Source organism: Halyomorpha halys, unplaced genomic scaffold (genome assembly GCF_000696795.3).
Source record: "Halyomorpha halys isolate HHAL.00 unplaced genomic scaffold, Hhal_1.1 Scaffold144.1, whole genome shotgun sequence".
Taxonomy (NCBI): Eukaryota; Metazoa; Arthropoda; class Insecta; order Hemiptera; family Pentatomidae; genus Halyomorpha; species Halyomorpha halys.
Genome location: NW_027106983.1, coordinates 146,370 through 169,200, shown reverse-complemented (window position 1 = coordinate 169,200; position 22,831 = coordinate 146,370). Strand labels below are relative to the sequence as shown.

General features: G+C 29.6%; 1 protein-coding gene across 3 annotated transcripts in view; it reads right to left on the bottom strand.

Annotated features, from left to right (window-relative positions):
- The window catches only part of Frl (formin-like protein), a 230,753-nt gene extending 209,631 nt beyond the window's left edge, over positions 1–21,122 (bottom strand). For 2 of the 3 annotated variants that reach the window (XM_014416962.3, XM_014416963.2), the window contains exon 1: positions 20,849–21,121. In XM_014416962.3, the coding sequence (XP_014272448.1) occupies positions 20,849–21,004 (156 nt within the window). In that variant the 5' untranslated portion in view covers positions 21,005–21,121. Of the gene's footprint in view, positions 1–20,848 lie in introns of all 3 variants that reach the window. The other variant, XM_014416964.3, reaches the window with a different exon arrangement.
- Between the last annotated feature and the right edge of the window lie 1,709 nt (positions 21,123–22,831).

The window sequence follows — 22,831 nt, the reverse complement described above, 5'->3', positions numbered from 1 at the left end:
TTTCGAAGTTCATTATTATTAAATCTGAAAACAATTGTTAATCAGTCATACTCCCGAATCAAACTGGCTATAGATATATATATATAAAGATATTTAGCCATTAATTTGAATTATTAGGTAAAACTGAAACCATGAACAGTTTCGGTAGTTCGCGGTAAAAATGAATTTTAGTCAGAAAAAATTGTAATATCAATCTACATAGGTTGAGAAATGCATAGAACCACGTTTAATTCCACTTTACTAATTGATGATAACTTTATACACAATTTAATTGAAAGTATCACTAGTATGTGCGATAATGATAGTTGTTCAGAAACCAATGGCACATTAAAGTGAGTTAGAATATTTAAAGAATTTGTTAGATCATCAACAAACCAGATATGACTGCATGGTGTCAAAAGAAGATTAGAAATCTTAAAATGGTAACAACAATACCTTAAGTTTCGTGCAAGGAAAATTTTAAATAATAATGATAGCTTATAATAATTAATTTCCCAACAAAAAAAATGCTGAAATGTTACTAAAATAATATTTCAGAAAATAAAAAGTTTTTAGTAATGAATAAATTGTGGGATTAAAAGATGTTAAATTTTTTTAAAGTTATATGTTCTACTGGATGAATTTCATTTATCTGATTAGATATAGTAAATGAAAAGTACTCTTCCTACTTTAAATTTTTTATATTTTATCTCATTATATCTAATAACGACGCTTCGGATGGGTGGAGTGTGGGGGGGAGCTGTCACTCTATCATCAGGTATCTGATTAAATTTACTTTTAACATCACATTTTATAATCATAAGAGATAGTTAACCGTGGATGACTATACAAGGGGAAGATGGTTAGGGGATACGGTCAAAATAAAACACAATTGCCACTTGGCGGTAAGATTTCAAGATAACAGCCCTGATTAAGGCTAGAAATTTTGGCCGAAACGTTGGCACGATTAAATAAGTTACTTCAATTTGTTTGTGTTTTATTTTGACCGCACCCCCAACCATCTTCTCCTCGTATTACATTTTATGTTCTCCTTATCATTCTTAAATATTAACAATAAATATACTGCTGTCCCTTAAATAAAACACTAATAATTAAAAATTCTAACATAATTGTAAATAAGGCGATCTCAACTCTAATATACCTACTTAGTAGCTGAGTTCAAACTTTTTATCTTTTTTAAAAAATAAAAACTATAAAAAAAATTTATTTATGAATTTATAAAAACATTATATTAATGATTTTTAAAATAAAATTGAATGACGGATGATACAACTTTCTTTGCATCATAATAAGTTGAAAAATAACTCAATATTAAATAGCAGAAATTTCATAGCTGAATAAAGTACTATATTACGGGTGAGTAAAAATTATTTTGAAAAATGTAATCAATACAGCTAGCTACCTTGGACGTCTGATGAAGTTAAGGTCTAGAGTCTGTGATGAAAGTTAATTTATTTTTATTATATAAAAAAAGTTATTTAGCGAGTAAAAACTATGGTCATGTTTTATAGTCAACTTAGCTAGCAAAATAATTGTTGCTCACGTAAGTATTTCTAAGTATGAGAGGTAATTAAGGTAAGGGCTCTTAAACTATCAAAGAAAATAACACACAAAGTTAGAAAATAACAGTTGCTAAAATATCAGCTAACCTATTCAAGGGCTATTGAGTTAGGCGGCAACATTGACAGGTAATGGAGGAGTTGAATAATAACAGGTTGTTAGCCAGCCCATCTCATGGGTTCATTATTTGGAAGTGAAAGTTAGCAGTTGCTTTAAACTGTTTAAAACTTTGTAATTTAGTTGGAACTTGTAGAAGGGGGTACCTTATACTATTATAGTCCCTGTTTGTCAACCCAAATAGTATTAACCACTGTAAATAGCTAATAGTTAAAAAACAACAGATTACAAACGACCAGTCTATTTATGCTACTAATGTTAGAAGGGAAGAACGGAACAAACAAAATATTTGGACTGAATTAAGAGACATGAAAAATGTTTGCCAAGCACATAGGTCGGCAAAGCTTCTTCACTATTCATGCTGCAGGAAAACAAGGTACGTAATTATACGTAATTATTGAATTACTAAAGTAATTGAAATATAGGTATTTCAAGGTTTAAAGGTACATTTTATTATATTTTGTTTCTAACCCTTTTATTTAAACTATGAGTATTATAACACACATATGTTCCCACACACAAACCAGGTATACTATTATATATAGATGAGGGTGGGCATATTATATCCTCCTTATAATGCCAAAAGGCAATCCAAGGTATCATCACCCAGATATACATATAGTATACCTCCTATATGTATGTACCAGCTATTCAATAAGATCATTATAGGAGGGTATGAAAAAAAAAAAAAAAAAAAAATTATATCCTCCTCGCTATGGAATTCTATCCCTATGTTCATTTGTCCAGTACTCAAATCTGCCTATTCCTCTTCCTAACCATCCAGATCCATAAGAATTGAAACGACTGTTCCTAATCCCAACCAAAATTTTTAAATTAAAAATATATCAGTATTATTTTTATATACACTTTTGTTTACATATTCATCAGAACTATGATTTTATCATTTATGGTGTAATAAATAGATATATATTTTATTCATTAAAAAATTTGTGCATATGAATTTTTAACATTATTTCCCCTTTATTGTTAATTATTATTATTTTTAAAATTTATTATTAGAAGTTGCATTTTGACTTAATATTCCTTTTTTTTATTCGTTATCTTTTTGCTTTCTACTAAGGCATTAAAGTGATTATGCCCAAACTCAAATTGGACAACAGAAAGATCCGTAACCAAAAAAGTTCCTTGATGTCTAAAACGTAAAATACTAGCGATAATTTTCGACTTCTAAATATCTTTATTTTACGTTCGGTAGCGAAGAAACATAATAAAAAGCTCAATAACCATAGATATTCTGAATTAAAGTTCTATACAAAACGACGCATAAAAAATATGCAAGTTCAATCGTAATTATAGGTCGTGGAGGATTCAAATTCACAGGTTTTGCCCTCGGCAAAGGAAAGCCTAGATCCTGGAAATCAAATTCCAAATGCAACTAGTCTTTAATAGACAAAAATAACAGGAAAGAACAGACTGGAAATGATGTATTGAGCACAGAGCTGTAGAGAATATCCTGGAATCTATTAGTCGTAATTTCGAAATCCATTGGTAATTTCGGACTTGTCCAGCGTTTGTGTGGGCGGGTGGGGTCACGACTCGAGATAATCCCATATCATCTCGAAAGGTTTCTCTCTTCGTCAAATCGCTGAATCTATTATACAGTCGGTCCTGTGAGCAATGACATTCATTTTAGGAAGGGACCAACACACGGGAGTTGCCCATTACAGGCCTTGATTGAACCTACAAATTCTAAATTCACGACTAACAACACTTGATAATATTGATATCATAATAAACCCGAAAACGAAGAAATTGCTTATACAAATGAGTTAGGGAAAAATCAGGGAAATAAAGGGGGTAGGATATAACTATATAAAAATCTTTTGGTTTTGGTTCCTAGATAAATCCAAGCATCCAAATATTTTCATTTCATTCTAATTATTAACAAAAAAAAAAATACCTTAAACATCGATGGTATCATATGAGCTACGAATAGAAGTAAACGGTTACAAGTAGTTATTTTGGTAATATGATCAACTCTCATGATACCCTAACCATCCAAACCCACTTGTTTCGTATGAAAGCCTATTTATACTCAATCTTCTAAGAAAAATTAATGATAACCTCTGTTTTTTAAATGTAACCACTCTAAACGGTATTGAGACAATTATTATAGGTCTAATTAACTAAGATATTTACAATATTCAATTATATAACATGTTTTACCTCTTAAAAAAAAGCGTTAGAGATTTATTTTTCCTAGATTATTTATGAAGAATTAGAAAACCTTCAAAGGAGATGCAACTAGTACACTAAACTTCGGAAACACTCCAGCAAGGAACGTAAGAAATGACTCAAGTCACGTAAACTTTATGTAATCTTATTATTCCTAACTACCTTAGAATAATGAGAAATACCACTGCAACTGAGAAAGGTCCAGAGGTTCATCACTTGGTAAGGAAGAACTGTTTCTAGGACAACGGTTGTACAAGGAGATGATTTGTTCATGATCACGTTAAACAGCTATAGTAGGTTTTTTTCCAATAAAGGGAGCCTATTTTTTTTTTTCACTGAACTATAGCGCTGCTCCCACGGTCTCATTATAAACTTATTATTTTATTCTATTCTAGCACAGAATTTATAGAACTTATAATATTAAATATTATAAATCAATAAAGAAAACCAATATTACTAAAACCCAAGATGGTCTGGATTTCAGAACATTGAAAGGAAATAACTATTTCTAGACTAAATGTTGTGTAAGAAGGTGATTTAGTTAGAAATCACGCTTAACCGCCAGATTTACTCAAATAAAGGATAAACCATTTTTAAAGACTGGGTATGCCCCAGAAAGGTCACCCCATTGTAAGGTCCATCCACGCCTAATTAAACAGAATAGGTCATTTGAAACATATTTTTTTAGCTCTGAAGTGGCCTTACATTTATGGACCATATTTATGGCAAGGTGAAATGTTAAAATAAATAAAAATTATAACATAGTTTTGATTTTATACTGAGTTTATTCAGTCATTATATTGACAATGTAATTATGTCAACGAAAATCAGATCGGTCTACCACCACTCAAGTAAATGATTATAATTATTTACATTAGGAATTTATTGCTAAGGAAGCAATAAATATTAAAAAAGAGGTTAACAACTATAAAGCACAAGAGTTGCTTGCTAAATGGAAGATGCTAGATAAGCTGATGGCCGATTTGCAAGGGACACAGTCACGGTCACGAAGATCCGTGAAATGCAGGCAGAAATATGATGACCACCCAGGCGGACGTGAGGCGAGCTCTTTTTATCTCCAGCACGAGAGGACAACGGAGGGCCTTGTCGAACTCCGATGGGACCTATATGGCTCTAACTGTTCAGAGTTAAGGACATGGTGGAGGATGTCAACTATGATGGAAACGACAGCGACGAAAGATAATCAATAATAAATATGGAACGAACAACCCTTATCCTTCCATGACAAGGAAATGTCCTGGGCGGAGTACCAGCATTACGGAAAGTTAACGGTACGAATTTTTCTATGGCTTATCTGAAGTACGGTATCTTAAGAAAGCGGAAAATGACGAGAAAACTACCCTTTCCGAGAAATAATTCTTGACTTTATAGAATACTCAATCATAATAAGTCTAAGCAGCTCAGATACATGTAGTGTTGGACAAATAATAATTTTAATTAAAATTATAATTTGAAAATACAGAAATAAAATCACCATTGCAAGTAACTGTAATTGATAAATGTAACAATTTGGTGAACAAATGTTGTCTGTTTGTACCTATACCTTTATACCTCTATTGGAAAGTTAATGATATGTTGTGTGAGAATAAATTTTGCAGAGCAAACAAGCCGTTGTTAAAACATAAGTGTATCCAGGAAATTATTTTTTCGCCTGAGTAAGCGAAAGAAGTTGATGAAATTAAACAAAATTTAAAATAAACTGTGACTACACTAACCTCACAACTTTTTTTCCAACTTAAAGCGCTAAGATGTAAGGTGGACGGCACAATTGTATCCTTTAGTGGAGTAACGATGTCAGGATATACGGCTGTAGGAAGGTAAAACAACTTTATAAAATTTTAGCGACCCCAAGAATAAATCGAACATAAATCAATTTTTAATCCTGTGCAAGGGAACGTCATTAGTAAAATAAGGAACATAGTAGGGGACAGAGACAAACCCTGAGGAACACCACAAGGAGGGGAAATATTATTAAAAAGAGGTTGGTCTGGAAGGACAATATACTGGGACTGATCTAAGTGAAAGGATTGGAAACTTTATCTATCCGGATCACTTTTCTAATTATAATTACTTAAAATACAACTTGGGCTAGAATATTAAATGTTAAATTATAGGCAAAAAAATAGATTATGGAAGGTTAAATATCAAAAAGTGTAAAAGAAACTAAGCTATCTGGTGTCGGGTAATAGCAATCACCTTTACAAGCAGTGTCAGGAACAATAAAAAAGTTGAACAAATGATCTAAGAAAATATGAGAAAAAAAACGAACTTGACAGATATGGTTTTGACGATCAAGTTCATTGCAAAAAAAAAAATATATCAAATCTCCATGAAGAGAAGAAAAGTTAAGGTATAACAAAAAATTGACTGGGATATTGAGTAGTACTGAAAAAAGGGATATGAAAAACCTCACAAACAACGTCCACAACGAAAAGCCTGTCATTGGTGTAGATTGGTCTTTAGTGTTGGACGTATTTTACAATATGATCTAAAATAATGGTTTATCAACATTAAAAAAAAAAATACCTTGATACCAAAATGGGCAATAGGTCAATATTTATCGAAAACATTTAGATTCATTTAAAAATACAGCTATTAAAAAACTAAATAAAAAAAAACTAAGCCACAACAACCTTGGATTGTTCTATAGTGGAGAGTTCAGTACTTGGAAAGAAAGTACTGCTTCTTGAATAACGGTTACACAAGAAGATGTGGTCATCATCAACTCTCAACCGCCAGGATTATTCTCCATGACAAGGCGCAACCCAGGTCGAAATTCTAATTAATTTTATTCTATTTTCAACTGTTGGTTTATTTTTAATAATCATTGATTACTCAAAACATCAAATATAAAAATGAAAGGTTTCTCTACTTTTAATCCAACTATATGTATAAAAATACACATCGCTAGATCATAAAAGTTTAACTTTTTGCTTTGAATTTTCAACTGCATACACTAAGAAAGGATCCTCATTTAACAATTCCTCAAAGAATACGAGGAAAACTAAATTTATGTAAGAAGTCATACATCTATAATAAAAAAAAAAATTTTTTTTTATGATTTATTTATTGTATACAAATATACACAACAAGTAAATTTGCTGTAGGTGACATAGTGACATGATAAAAAAAAGTGGAGAATCTACCCATTGAAAGAACTCCAATAACATTTCTAGAGGAGATCTCGAGGCCATCTTCTTATCCAAAAATTAATAAAAAAATTCAATGGTATATTATAACAACTCCACTCTAAAAACTAATGCTGATTGGTGATAATATATTAATAAAAAGCAATATATTAATACTTTGATAGACCATGTATTTATGCCAATTTCCAATTGTAACCACTTTTTCAATATTGCTCGATTAAGCTAATTTTTTTGACAATCAAAATTTCCTCTTTCTGTTTTTAATGTAAGATAACATTTAAATAAATATTAAATGTATTTATTAAATTGAAGTAGGTCAGATATTCGGACAAGGCATAAACCCTTGTACTCAAGAAAAATATATAAATCATAAGACGTTATCAGTTATAGCAACTTCAGGGACGGGAACGCTGCCAGTTTATCGAACAGGCAATACGATTCACGTGGCTTCTGGAAATACAAATAACAACTAGATTATGCCTATCTTATCTAAGTTATCTATGAGAAAGATATCATATATTGTTGATGGTATTTATGTGAAAAGAACGCATGGGAAAGAAAGAAAATCAGAAATTAAAAAAAAAAAAAACTTGTAGGGGTGAAACTCCTTTTCCAAAACATTTAGAAAATCATGAAAACAATATTTCACTTTAATACTAGATAGTAACTTTATTTTTTCACAATTTGTGCTTTAAGTTGAATTTAACCTGGAATCCTGACACAAGACTGAAAAGACAGGAAACTGCACGCAGATTCCGACTATTACAGCACTTACTAGACAAACGGTCTAAACTTCCAACTCATTACAAAAGACTGACCTACATGACAATAATAAGGCCCATCTGGTCATACGGAGTTGAACTTTGGGGCTCCACTAAACCTTCGAATTCCTCTCGTATCCAATCTTTACAATCCAAAATCCTTCGTAAAATCCTCAATGCTCCTTATTTTGTTACTAATAAAACCATCCATAAAGACCTAAATGTTCCTTATGTAACCGATCTAGCCCGAACCCGATATTATTCCTTCCATAATAAACTCCCTTACCACCCAAACCCCCTAGTTTCAAACCTTGCTTCCTCTTCCATTCCTGGCAATCCTCCGAGGTGCCTGAAAAGAAGATGGCCTCGTGACCTTATATTGTAAACTGTTTTTAGAGTTCTACTACTGGGTAGTTTCTCTACATCCTGTATCATATCATTATGTCATTATGATCAAATTTACTTGTTGTATTTTTTTTATACAGTTGTAAATATCAATAAATAAAAAAAAAGTTGAATTTATTATGGGCTAGACATTTAAAATACAACTCGCCAAAAAATGTAATTAAAATATCAACATATATTTTAATATTCCATAAAAGTGTGTTAAGGCCAATTTCAATTTCTTCGTTTAATGACCTGCATTTTTTATTGTTATTTATTTATTGAAACTACGCTGAATTTAGTACGATTTTGCAGAGCCAGTCTTGGATTTAGAGCATGTCGTCAGACGTGTAATACAAGCCCACTTTTTTACAGGAAAAACATTGAGACAGGTAAATCTATTGCGTGTAGTCCTTTAGATTGGGATATCTAGAATAGGTTACGTCTATTGCAATTTCCCGCTGGGTACACTACCTTAAAACTTTATACGAAAGTACAAAACAAACCAGTAGTTCCAATTAACAGCCACAGGCAATTTCAAAAGTAGTAAAAATTATTTTCAGTGATGGCCAATTTTATTTAGAATTAGATTAGAAAATACAAATGGTTTTGTCTATTAAATGACCATACAATTTTTATTTAAGTTTTTATCAACTCCTTTTATATTTTTCTTGCAACAAAATTGCTAATAATCAATTACAATGACTCATATCATGATCCATATGATATCCTTACAAGAATACAGTAAAACCAATCAAAATGAATATGTATCTAAGATTGGTCATATTTAGAACGACTGAACCGAAAAATCCCCGATACTTGGGATGTAGAAAACTATTTTTAAAACTTCATGCAGAATTAGAAATAAGATCTTTCGCTACATGATAAAGCAATAAATGGGTATAAAAAAATAGATAAAAAAAGATAGACTTTTTTTTTTTATTGCATCACAAACAGCGACTATAATTTAATAATAAAAACTAATTCAAGAAATTTTTATTTTGCTTTGAATGATCCAGATTTCATTTGTAAGCCTAATCTAAATACATATAACACAAATTTAAAATAAAATAAATATCACTTAAACCCACTTAAGACAATAATTTAAATAATTCCGGATCATAAACGTATCTCTGATCATTTCTCATGCACTGAAGAAACTGATAAGATAAGGATGCAAAGAGTCAGTGAATTCCGATGAGCGGATTAATTTTATCTCTCGAAACCTGAAAAGATTCTCAGGCAATATTCCAGGCGCCGAATGGATAAATGTGAAATCTATGACAGACACAAGTCCAAGTTGAATATTATATAATTCCAAACCTATGATTTGGGATAAAATGTTATTTTATCAAACAATTTTAATCATATATTAAATAAAAGGTGTGAAATAGACTCCATAGAAATTTAAACAAATTTACAAATGGAAAGAAATTACAAATCAAGACATAATGGACTCTGAAACCATTTTATCAAAGGCCTTCGACAAAACAATTATTAACTTCGCATAAATAAACGTAATTAATAACAGAAACAATTCATACTTTTACCAATATATTTCAATGGGAAATAAATACAATTAAACCAATGGATCTGCCATTCAGGGTAAGAACAATTTATGTCCATTTTTAAACGTTTCAAGTCTGTCAAAATTGTACACGTTCTCTGCAAACTTGTACATGCAAAAACAATGTTATCGGAGAATCCTGTAAATATTATTTTGTTTTACATACTACAACCGTGTTTATTTCCGTTTCAATTTTTTCAAAAAAATTTTTTATAATTTGAAGATGGACGACGGTTATTGATGCTCTGAGTCATAGATATATTAAGTTGCTTCTAAATAACAATTTGAGTAAAGATTTCAATTTAAGTATTAATAAATATGATTCATGCAATGAGTCATATTGGAAACCTCATAGAAAAGAAAAAGAGTATGTTAATATAAGTATGTTTTTTAAATCACAAATAATTCATTGATTAATAAACCTGTTGAAATTTTACAAATTTCTTTTTTGCGTGATTCGACAAAAAAAATCTCTCAAGCTACTCATTTATTATCACAGTGTAAGACTAATTAGATCGGTAAAATATCTTCTTGAACCAGCGTCATAATTGTTTATGATGATTAACATGGACAAAAAGATATTATTTTCAAAGTTTTATCAAAAATTAAGAAAATGTTTGGTGAAAAAAAATTAGTTTTCGTATACAGAAAAAAAAAAAAAAGTCGAAAAGAAAAGCGTATTCCACAATCTTCAACAAGAAAGTTCATTTAAATTTAATATTTGAGTTACTCAATTATGACATCAGACGCTTATGCAGATGAGAGTTACTCACACGAATCTTACCACAAAAGGAAATGTCAAAGAAACACCAATGTTGAAAAGGAATGAAAGAAAACCTGTTTAACTGGAACCGCATCAATATTACAGGAAGGTAATTAGAACAATTAGTGAAAATGAAAAAAGATAATTACATCTCCTTCTTCTTAAATTTAAAAATGTCATGGGAATAGTTGTAATAGAAACCCAGAACGAACTAACTAGAATTAAGGATGGTTTGAAAAGTTCCTTTCAATTCATCTCTATTCTAGCCTGACATCTTTACAATAAGGATTCCACATGGCCCCTTAACACCTGTAATGTATAAACTAAAATGAATTAAGAAGAAACTGAGAGGTACAATTGCTTCAAGATAGATTGAGCAGTTATTTACTGATTTTAATAATCAAAATTTAAAGCCACTTTAAATGTTCAATTTTTTATTTTTAAATGCTAGTTACTTTTCAAATATCAAATAAAGTAATTGTTTTAACTCATAATAATCACTTATTATTAATTAACTTAACATCACTTTTCTGTTGATAGCTCAAAGTTGTCCAGAAAATAATTTATCCTTTCTGGAGGATCTCCTTATCTATAGGTACTACTACCTGCTCCTGTCCCCCCACATTGTCAAAGATAGCCTCGATTGTAGGTAAATGTTAATATTAATTAAAAAATAAATCATTCTGCATCGTGTTAATTTAAATATTCGAAGGCCTGTAGGAACGTGAAGGACCTGGAAGCCTTCAGGTTTATTTATATGTCCTAAATGAACAGAAGTAAACATAAACCTCAACTGTGAAGTTATAAAAAGACGAAGTATATATATGCAATAATATAAATATATATAAATTTATATGGATGGACAAATGGATGGATGGATAGGTAGATAGATATGTGTGTGTCTATTTTTAGGGATCTTGACGATCAGTCAATAGGACACCTATATTAGACTTTTGTTTGCATAATCATGTCCTCCTACAATGAAAAAACAACAGGTTTTTAGAACACAAAATTTCCTCAACTAATTATTTAAAAAACTACAATGTATAGAGTATAGTTTAAGATTAATAACTATTACAATTAAAAATTACTAAAATTTGTCAATTACAGTGTGTTCTGTGATACAACTAAGGCATAAACATTTAGTTGTATCACAGCACTGAATGATAAGAATGAAACTTTGTACATAGCAGTTTTTTAATAATTAGTTGAAGACATTTTTTGTTCTAAAACTTCCTTATCTTTATTTAGAGCATGATTACGCCAACAATAAAGTTGCGAAACTCCGCAGCAATATAGTCTTATTAGTTATATAGTTAGTTTAAAAGTATTTTATCAAGATACTCAGGGCCTTCTGAAAACCTATACGTATACTTTCAGTAAGTAAAAGACCGTGAAGGTCAGATAATGCACCATGTCGCATATAACACCACCGTAACAGCCTACCATGGAAAGAAATACTGAAGAATAGGAATAATAAATAAGTTATACGAATAAGATATAAATATAGAAAGAAAGAACAATGGAAAACGTGATAAGCAGAAGACGAAAAGGACAATCGAAGGCGGTGGAAGGATATCCGGGTCAGAGGCACCCGACGTCATCGACATACGTCATTCCTAATTGTTAATCTGCGCGCACATGTGGTGATCAACTGGTGGGCCATACTCCGCTAGGCGGGAAGGTCTTAGTCATTGGGGGGTGTCATTGGTGAGCACAATGGGGTGCAAAAGGAAGGGGTCCCACAGGGGAATCAATTATTAACCCAACGAGGCAAAATTGAGGGAGGTCTAAACGGAAGAGGAAGGCGGGATGATACGTGTCATGTTTGTGCGAAAGGAAGCAGTTGTTTTATTCACAAAATAAATAAACATTGATATTCCTTCTGACAAACAATAAACTGCATACCTTGGAAATCGGAATGGAAGAAGTGCTTAAGGGACAAACTATACCTGAATCATCTGATCAATGAGGCATTCAAATTAAAATTAAATTTGCAAAATTGCATTTTCAAAACTTATTACTGAGTCCCTTCACCTTACAATATATTTCATACATACGTAAGTTTAAGTCACACAAAAATTTATAATTAAATACAATTTAAGTCCAGAAATACGACAAATGTAAATTATTTAACCAAAAAACAACAGAGATGGCATTTTCTCAGCCTGAATCATAGTTCAGCAGCCTTCATCTGATAAACCGGATTGCCTTGAAACCGGGACTGGTCCCGACTTAATATTGAAGTAAAATTTAAATGAGATCAATAATAATTTTAAATTAAATCATTCTGTTTAAAAATAAATAAATAATGAAAACAAATTATTACTATTATCTTAGCCCGAGAAATTACAGCAGAGGTTCCCAACCTTTTTTTTGACTGCGGAACCATTTTGGATTGGATGGAATGGAATCACGAATTTTCATGGAATATAAATTAGAGGAAGAATTTGTGAACATTAGAAACTGTAGATACAATTTTCTGTAATTAAAACAAAAACAAAAAATATTAGAAGCATTAATGCCACGAAAACAAAAAGTACTAGATTAAACAATGAGATTTAAAGTTTTCAGCACAAAATTCGCTCAGATGAAAAAAATATTTTTTGTTCAGTTGCTTTTACGTTATAAATGATAAAATATAAAAATGGAAGAAGGAAAACTATATATCATGTCTAATTTTTGTTTTGATGTCCATGAAGCGAAAGTTTTAAATATATATGACACATTTATCAAAACATTTCCGCTTGACTATCTATTACATGAATGACATTGATAAAATCAGTTTCTTTCGGCGCCGCCATATCTAAACAAAGAAGAGTAAACTGCCATACATCGTTAAAAAGTTAAACATAAGTTCTAATTGCATAATCAATTATATTAATTCTAAAACGTTATTTCAATGAATTACTTATTTAAAAAATTGATGCCCATTCAATTATTGAAAAATTAATAAATTAGCTGCATAAAATAATTTGAATAATTTTTTCATGCATCGTTAGAAATAAAACCTTGAACTAAGCAATTAGTGCATGCGACCTAATCTATAAGCCTTGGACTAAATCATTACCAGTATAAAAGGCGAAACAGATAATTTATGAGTTAGACGTAGTTTTTCTTTATTTTTAAGAAAAAACAGTTACATAGCACAAGTTATACTTATTAAACCGCTTATCCCCTAAAGATACTATAAAGCTTTAATTCATTCTCCACTGGTCGATTAGTGTAATAATAAAAACCTAACAAAATGAATAGGTTTATAGGTTGAAGCAAAAGGAATAGGTTGAAGTACATACAGGATAACATTTTTTGCTCTATAATGTCATCCTATTATAGCATATAATTTATAGCAATATTTATTTTATTATTATTATGAAACAAAGGTTATTATTTTTTTTATAATTTAATATAGTTTTTCTAATAATTTCTGAAAGATGATTTTTTTTTTTATTCAAGTTCAAAACTAAGTCTCCCTATTTTGAATATTTTTATAAATATAATAACGCGTTTCAGAACTTACGCTTCTTTCCCCCTTCCTCGTCTTCATAATGTCATATTTTTTCATCAATTAATTTCTTGTAGGTTGGAAGAAAACTTTGATTTATGAAAAGCTATATCTTAGGAACTATTCGATATACATAGGTCCATTAGCACTCAAATTAAAGCTAATTACAAGTATAATATAGAGCTTCCTTCGAAGGAATAGCAGTTTCCATGATATTACCCAAAACAAATTGACAAAATGTCAATTTCTCATTATTAGTGAAAACATGTTGGTTTAAAAAATATATATCTTTCTTTCGTAAGCACTCAAATTTGATAAAATTTACTTACTATACCGCAAAAATGAGAGAATTTTTAGATTTTTTCAAGAAACAAATGATTTTTCAATAGTGATTACCAGTAATTGTTCAATACCTAATTTTGAAGAGCATTATACTCGTATGTATCTGTTGTGAAGCCTATACCGAAATTGAACCCTGTTCTAACAAACAATAATGCACTTATTTTTTCTAGACTTAAAGAAAGTACAAAATGAAGTTTTCGTAACTTATTAAAGTAGGTGAAGTAATCAATATTGAACTGTATTTGTTTTCATTAAAGTAATCCACAAGTAAGGTGAATTTAACTACATGAAATAATATACCAAATTATTTATATGCTCAAATTAATTTTAAGGAAATAAAAATTAATATGTGATTGAAACTCTTTTAAAATAAAAATGAATAGTTATTTTCAGTCTATGTTCATATGTGAATAAAATGTTCATAAAATAAATAGAATTATTTTTCCACTAGAAAAATAAAGATTTATTTTTAAACTATTTATTTTTGTATGACATTTAATGTAATAATCGTAAGCTATCATACAATGAAACAAACCAGTCTCTTGAATACCACACTGATACAGTATTTGAACTATTGTATCTTATTCATATATTGTATATATTTATCTAATCGCTACATATAAGTGTAAAACAAAATTGTTTGTTAAATTGAATGCGACCATATTTGAATACTCAAGGGGCTTTTTTCTGGATGATTGTGATAAATTTTAATTCTGAACTGAATAAATCTTTTTTTTATCAGGAAATAATGTCAGGCAGCTATTTCATAGAAATAATAAAACTAATACTGCACAACCATTAACAAAATAAAAATGTGATTAAAATTATTTTTCAAATCGAAATTAGTGCCATAATAATCAGTATCTATTTATAATTTAATTCTTAGATTTGTAGTCCAATAAAAACTTTTCGTGATAACCTTAAGTAAACCCCTCTCCGGTTTCGATACGATAAAATTATCTCATCCTTTTCTCAATTGAATAATAGATACAAAAAAAAATTTTTTATTTGTTTCTTCAGTAATACAACACTAAAACGAACAAATATACATAAGAATTGAGGATGAAATCTTTTGAGCTTTTAATAAAAACATTTTTGACGAGAATTAAAATTATCTTGTATTTTTACATAATACAATTTTCAAGCAGGGATAAAGCAAAACAATTAAATTAAGTGAAAATCCAATTTAAAAATAATTAAATGTTAAATTAGGGCTCTCACGATTTTCAGACTAAAAGGAAAATAAAGGTTCAAAGCATTTTTAATTAGTCAGCGTGCTGGAAGAAAAGTATTATTTGTTAAATTATGAATTAATTAAACTTAATATTTCATAAGGCACTAGAAGCGGGGTTCTCGTGGCAGGTTTTAAGAGATGTAAAAAGAAAAAAAACACAAATCAAATGATGAGACAGAATGTATCCCTGTCCCCTGCAAGCCCTGCAACGTGGGGCGAAACGTTGGCTCAATAAAATAGTATAATTCTACTATTTGAGTTTTTTTTTACCGCTACCGGATCTTTACTTTCTTGCATTTTCCGTGCTGGAAATCCACCGGGAAGGAACAACAATGCATGAAATAAAATGATAATTCTTCACACTGTAAATAAAGGAAACATCTGTTAAAACTGAGTTAACACAAAAGAACTTTTAATCATGGATAATTAGTGGGCTTTGCTAAAATCGGAATCATGGTTGGACAGACACTTCCTGGGTGATAGATGTATTTTTTCGTAGATGGAGTCGGTCACGCGAAGAAACTTGCAGAATTGAGATTTGTAATGTAATAGTATATAATAGTGAAAAGGCGTCTGTTTGGAAATTCGATTTCATGATGTCAGAATTAGTGACTCGCATCGAGCACTGAGTGAAAAAAAGCGTAAATTTTAGGCTTTTCAGTTTACTGGTCACCATTTGGTTATTTACTGTTCTACTTTTTTAAACTTCAAGATAACGAAAAAAAAACAACAACGCATTTTGTATGCTTACATTTGTCTAGATTTTTAGTACGTCAAAAAGAAACCAACAACGTAAAAAAAAAAAAAAACTTCAAACCCCCTCTTTATGGGAACTGTTTCTACCCAGAAACCTTAATTTCCACTACTATAGAGGTAAGGATTCAGAAACCTCTAACCTCCACACAAATTCTATAAACCCATCCCAGACCAACTGCACATCGTGTGTACAATGCATTTCCGAGCCAAAAAGATGGACTGCACACCTGTGCTCAATGGTCTTGAATTGCAATTATCGGTCAGTATGGAAGAAGCGGGCGCTAGAACAAGACTGGTTTAAAATAAAAATACAATTTGATGTTAATTTCAATTTGTTGCGATTGTTTCAAGGGTTATCATTCTGTACAACAAAAGTAAGGGTCATCTCTCCAGAAAAATTCATTATCTTTACTGCTTCTAAAAAAATTATGTTTCTTTTTATTTCTTTCATTTTATCTATAATCATATTCTTGTATTCATTACTGAACCTAAAATGAGGATTTCATGTTGCCCGACTATTTTTGGTATAAATGTAGTTCAATTTAATAATCTGTTTTTATTTTATTTTATATTAAAATAAAATAAAAACAATCCAGGAAATATAACTAGAATGTACTTGATCGATTCAAGTCTTTATAGATTAAATTTTGAATGTACATAATCTGAACATTTTGAATTTAAAACTAATTTTCATTGTTAATTCAGAAGATAAATACAAAATTACCAAAATCAAACTAGCAGTTTGGATATTTAGTTGGAGAAGGAAGGCTCTCGCTATTCTTTCAAAAGGGCAAGCTGAACCAAATGGATCTAGTAGTAGCTAGATCAGTCAAACGGAACTCGTCAATCTTACCAAGATTTACTGTTATCAAAATTAAAAATTTACTCAAAATAAGCAAAATGATAATAATAAAAGTTTTGTAAAGATTTCACGTTTTATTTACCTAAATAATAACTTCGAGTTCATCTGACTGATGACAGATATCCACAGAAGATTTAATAACGAAAATAAATCCAAGTAGACATATTAATAAAAGACGACGGGTCAATAAAAGAGGAACAAGCTATATACATGGTAATGATGTGACATTATAAATTTTTATTTTATTCAACAGCCAAAATAAATTATTTACTACCATTGGACGTATTCTTATACAAGAATTCGGTTAGGATACGCACTAGTATTTTAGCCAGTGGTGTTCTGCCACATTTTTTTTTTAAATTTAAATACAATCAGGGTACGTTGAGTTTAAAGTGGGGACCCCCTTTATCATACCCGGTTATGTAAATGAATGAATCTTTTTAGCACTGATAAGGAAACTATCGCACCAAACTTAACCAAACCAAAAAGTCAAATTATGCAGAGAATCAGAATTTATAACTATTTTTTTTTAAATATCAGTGTCAAGGGTGATGTAAGCAATTCATTGTTATTAAATAATTAAAAAAGAAATGAACTTGATTATATTATGTGTAACATCCGAAATAATTATTTTTTGTACAGAAAAAAAAAAAACAACAGAGAAGACAAAAAAACAAAAAATTATCACACAGTCAAATGTATCCACAATCCTATCACTGTCCAGAAACCTTGATAATCTGGGGAATATCTGATGAACTTCAAGGATGGGAAACAGAAAGCCTTCTGGATTCATTTCCTGAAAGACCTCTTTATTTCATTGATATATCTATTATGGAATCGTTTTAACTTCCATTGATTATCGTAATTTATATTCTAGTATTAACAGATCAATACATGTGACAACTTAATTGAAAGACCATGCAGTTTACTAATTAAGTTTGATTATCAATTATAAATACAAGTGGGGAAACAAACAAATGTTTAATGCTCAACAGGCATGAAACAAAATCCATTGGATAAACATATAAGAAAGAAAACTTTTGAATATAGAAACAAATATCATAAATTTAAATTTATTAATAGTCAGCAGAAGATGCAATGACAGGAGAAAGAAAAAGCATATCCTGAGAAATTATTACTAACTTAGGAAAAATTGTTAATTAAAGCGTCAATCTAAATATAGCAAATCAGCAATATTGTATCTAACATAGTTCCATAAAAAAACAAAACAAAAGATAGATTGTTTAATAAAAAAAACTACTGCTTCAAAATAAAAACATGTAATCGAGAAATATGTTGTTTAAACCACAAATAATGGAATAGATAAAGACCATAGGATACATAAAAACAAAAATATATACTTCACATAACATTGAACCTAAACTAAGTAATCAAAGTAAATTATGAACATTTCTTTTAAAAAACTGTTTTATTACGACTGGAAAACTATAGGTTATTTAAAATTCATTCCTTAAAATAATTCAGCTTATCAAAAGTGATCTAGAAAATTATTTTCAATTATAGTATAATTAATTATTTTAAAAAAATACAATAGAATACAATTTATTAATATAGCAACAAACATACACATACATATAAAGCAACAAACATTGAATATTTCTGCATTAAAAAACATCTGAAAAATATATTGTTAAAACCACAAATAATGCGGGACAGAGACAGTAAGACATAGAAAAAATAAAATAAACTTTAGATCCTAAAATATTTAGGTAAATTATAAATATTTCTTTTAAAAAGTGGTACCATTGGCAAAATATAGCTCATTTAAAATTTAATCTTAAAAATAATTCAACTTCTTATCTAAAGTTATCTTGGGAATTATTTTTAATTAGTAATTATCAAATAAATATCAAGATTTTAAAATACTCATAAAATTTATTAATATAGAACAGCAACAAATATTGAATATTTCTGCATAATAAGAAGAGTCAATATATTACATTAACATTTTTTTAGATAGTACTTATATTAAAATATTTAAAAGGAAATCAAATGTTTTTAGTAGCACTAAGTCTATAAAAAAATATTAGTTAACTATCCAATAAAATCAACAGTATAATTAGACGAATATTATGTAACGATATTGTTAACAACAAACAAATAATCAATGCAAATGATTATGAGAGGTTTGAATTTGTAGTATCTGTCAGTAATTGTTACAAATTATAACTATTATACCAGTTAAAGAAAAAAGTGTCACTTGTCTCTTCCATCATGAATAACAACCCTCATGAATAAAATGTTAAAGAATAAAATACTGAAATAAAATATAAATCCAATATAAAAGTATTAATTTAGACTTCAAATGAATAAATATGTAACTAACTTAATGTTTCAAATTTTGAACATTAAATATAACAAATGATTAGTGAAAGAAACCAAAGTTAAATTATAAACTGCAGACAACAATTAAAAAAAAATAGGTAAAAATTATCTTATACTTAACCAAAAATATGAAGGAAACTATTCCTACAAAATATAAATCAGCAGATAAGAGTTTTAATAAATAATTTTCATATAAATTGATAATGATTGCAGAGATAATATGTGTAATTGAAATTCAAAAGATTGTATCATAATCAAATAATGAGAATAGCTACATAGCCCCAGTAACAGACTTAATACCTGTTGCAAACACAATAAAATTCTTTTTAAGACAGTTTGTAAATGTATGACAATTGGGATACTATAAAAATAAAATGGGCTAACCCATGAGCCTTAAGGCGTGACAAACGAACCCAAATGACAAGACAATGCAGAGGAACTGGTGAACAATAAATATTCCAGAGGTGAGCCTGGTATCTAAAGGGATCTGGATGCTGGGACAAGGAAGGTTGCGTCCATTAAGGTTACAATCCACAAGTCCAGCCGAGGTCAACAATTTCTCTCTCTTCAGGAATTCACGCTATTTCAATCATATTTTATAGTCCATATCTCAATTTAACGCGTTCAAATATATATTTCACAATGCTTAATCATCCAAGAGGACATCAATAACAAAGTTAATTTGTTATTCCATCAATAAATGTTGTTTTTTTTTATGACCGTCCGAGGACAATGGGTGATTCAACAATGCGCAGATTTATTTTATTCGCAAACAGGCTAATTATTATTCAATGGAATTTAAAATTCATATTCTTGTCCCGGGAGTTTTAGACGAAATTAAATCTTTAACTTGCTTCATTTAAATCGCTTCTATATTTCATAATAGTATTAAATACTTTAAATGTGACAGAATTTTTATATTAAAAAATAAAAATTCTTTATTGAAAAAAATTGTAGTTCGATTTAGGAAATATGAGCGATATGTATGTTGTTCTGGGAATGTCAAAATTTTAAGATTTTAAGAACTTATTACAACAGTTACAAATTCAGGCGACTGATTGAAATAGGATTGGTGGTTAAGTTATGGTAGAATATACAAAGCAATAATTTTTAAATAAATTAAGACAATCATTTTTGATCAGATAAGCCGATCTGATGTTTATCCGATAAGAATAACACAAGATTACTAAGGTAACATTTTATCCAGAGGTCCTGGGACAATCTATGTATCTTCTAATCTATAAATTACAAAATTATTTATCAAATTTACTATCTCACTTCTTACCAGAACTTTTGTGAACCTCCTTTCTAGCTCAGACTGATCGGCCGGCATGGGCAGCTTCGCCCTGATGCTGGCCCGAATGTTGGGACTCCGATACAGGTCCACCGGAGGCGGCGCAGATTGCGCTTCCCCCTTGGTGCCGCTTCCAGTATTCCCCATAGCGGGCAGCTTAACTTGTGGCACAACACTCGCGTAACCCGGTCTCGTAAGACGAACGCTACGAACAACCACTCACATCCTACCACGGACGTCGCTGGACGTCGAATGGGGTCCAAGACTCAGTGAGGCTATCCAGCCGCGCATGCGCCCCTCCCTAACTCCTTCGTCTGTTAGATAAGTGAACCCTCTCCTGATGAATTTGTTCAGTAGCATTATTTTATGAAATGATAATGTATATTTGCAATCAAAATACAAAAGATTCATACAAAAGGCACAATATTATAAGAAAATATTTGGTATCAATTTGAAATTACCTAAATAGCTCTGATAATTAATAGAGTTTTTAAAACACTACATCATTTTATCTGAATTATGGTCCATTAAAATAATGGACTTAACTTTTGTTTTTTTTATATAACTAAATTACAATGCATTTTTAAAAAAAAATGCTTCCTTTGTCAATTTTTTTTCTTTATCTTTGCTTTGTTATATGTTATCCTCTATATTCCACTTCTTTTGATCCGTTGCAAATATTCAGTTTATTATACAAGTTTAATTTAAATTTAAAGTCTCATCTAATGTTATTACCACCGAGCGCGCACACATAAAATAAATAATGAGAAAATGAAAGATATGAATAAATAAAAATGTAGAAATAAATTAATATAAAACAGCCATAGTATAGTTAAAAAACAATAAATAAATTGTAAACAATTAAATAGGTAAGATACAAACAAATAAGCTTAAAAACCAACAAATATATTAAAATAAATAAATAAGTTAAAAACCAATAAATAGATTCAAAAAGAAATTTTTAAATATATTTTTTAGTAAAACACATATTTAAAAAAATTAAAGATAAGGATAATCATACTCGTATAACATAAATACAATTTAAATTTCAATAGAGGAATCAATATAAATATTTTTTTTAGTTTCACTTTAGGAGAAGATGATCCCTACAATGTTGCATGTTAACATTAGGAATATTTTCTCCAAATCTGTTTCGATAATTTTTTGTTTTAATAATGAGTCTTAGTACATATCCTCAGTTTTTTTTTTGTTTTTTTTCTAGCCTTTGTCTGAAAGATCTGAAATAAAACATCTTTTACTAAGTCCTGTTTGAAGTTGTAATTATTTATTTATTATTACTTTTTTTATATTCCTTAGCACTTAAACAAGCAGAATATTGTAATCGGGTCAAAATTTCTATTATTATAAATTGTCAAATAATTTCCAGATTCTGTTAACTTTATAGTACAGTTAAGTATTTTTAAATTATTATTTTAAATATTTTTAGAGACTTAGTTGTTTAACAAAAATTAGCGATTCTAAGTGTTGAACAATTTTTTTTATAGCTGTTCTCAATTCTTGTTATATACTTCAAGTAAATTAGACTGTAAAAAAATAAATAAATAACAGAAAAAATATTTCTAGTTGTCATAGTATAATTTTTATAGATTTTAATCTGACTGATTTTTTTTGGGGGGTATTTGTAAATTGAATTCAACCTCTCAGAGCGATGGATAAAATTATATATACAGTGATAAGGATCATTTCAACTATACCTCCTTACAAAAGTAACAACTATTTAGAACAGGTCAGAGGTCAAATTCCCTTTCCCTTCGCTCTAGTAGGGTTGAAGGGAACCCCTGTCTACACAGATGGTATTCCCCTCACGCTCGTAAACTGAAAGAAGGAAAATCATTTAAAACAAGTTACATAATTTGTCTAAAACTATGAAATAAAGAATTTGAAAATGTTCAGCAGCTACAAGATCTTTGTTATCATTTATTAATTTTTGATTTTATTATTCATTTATTATTT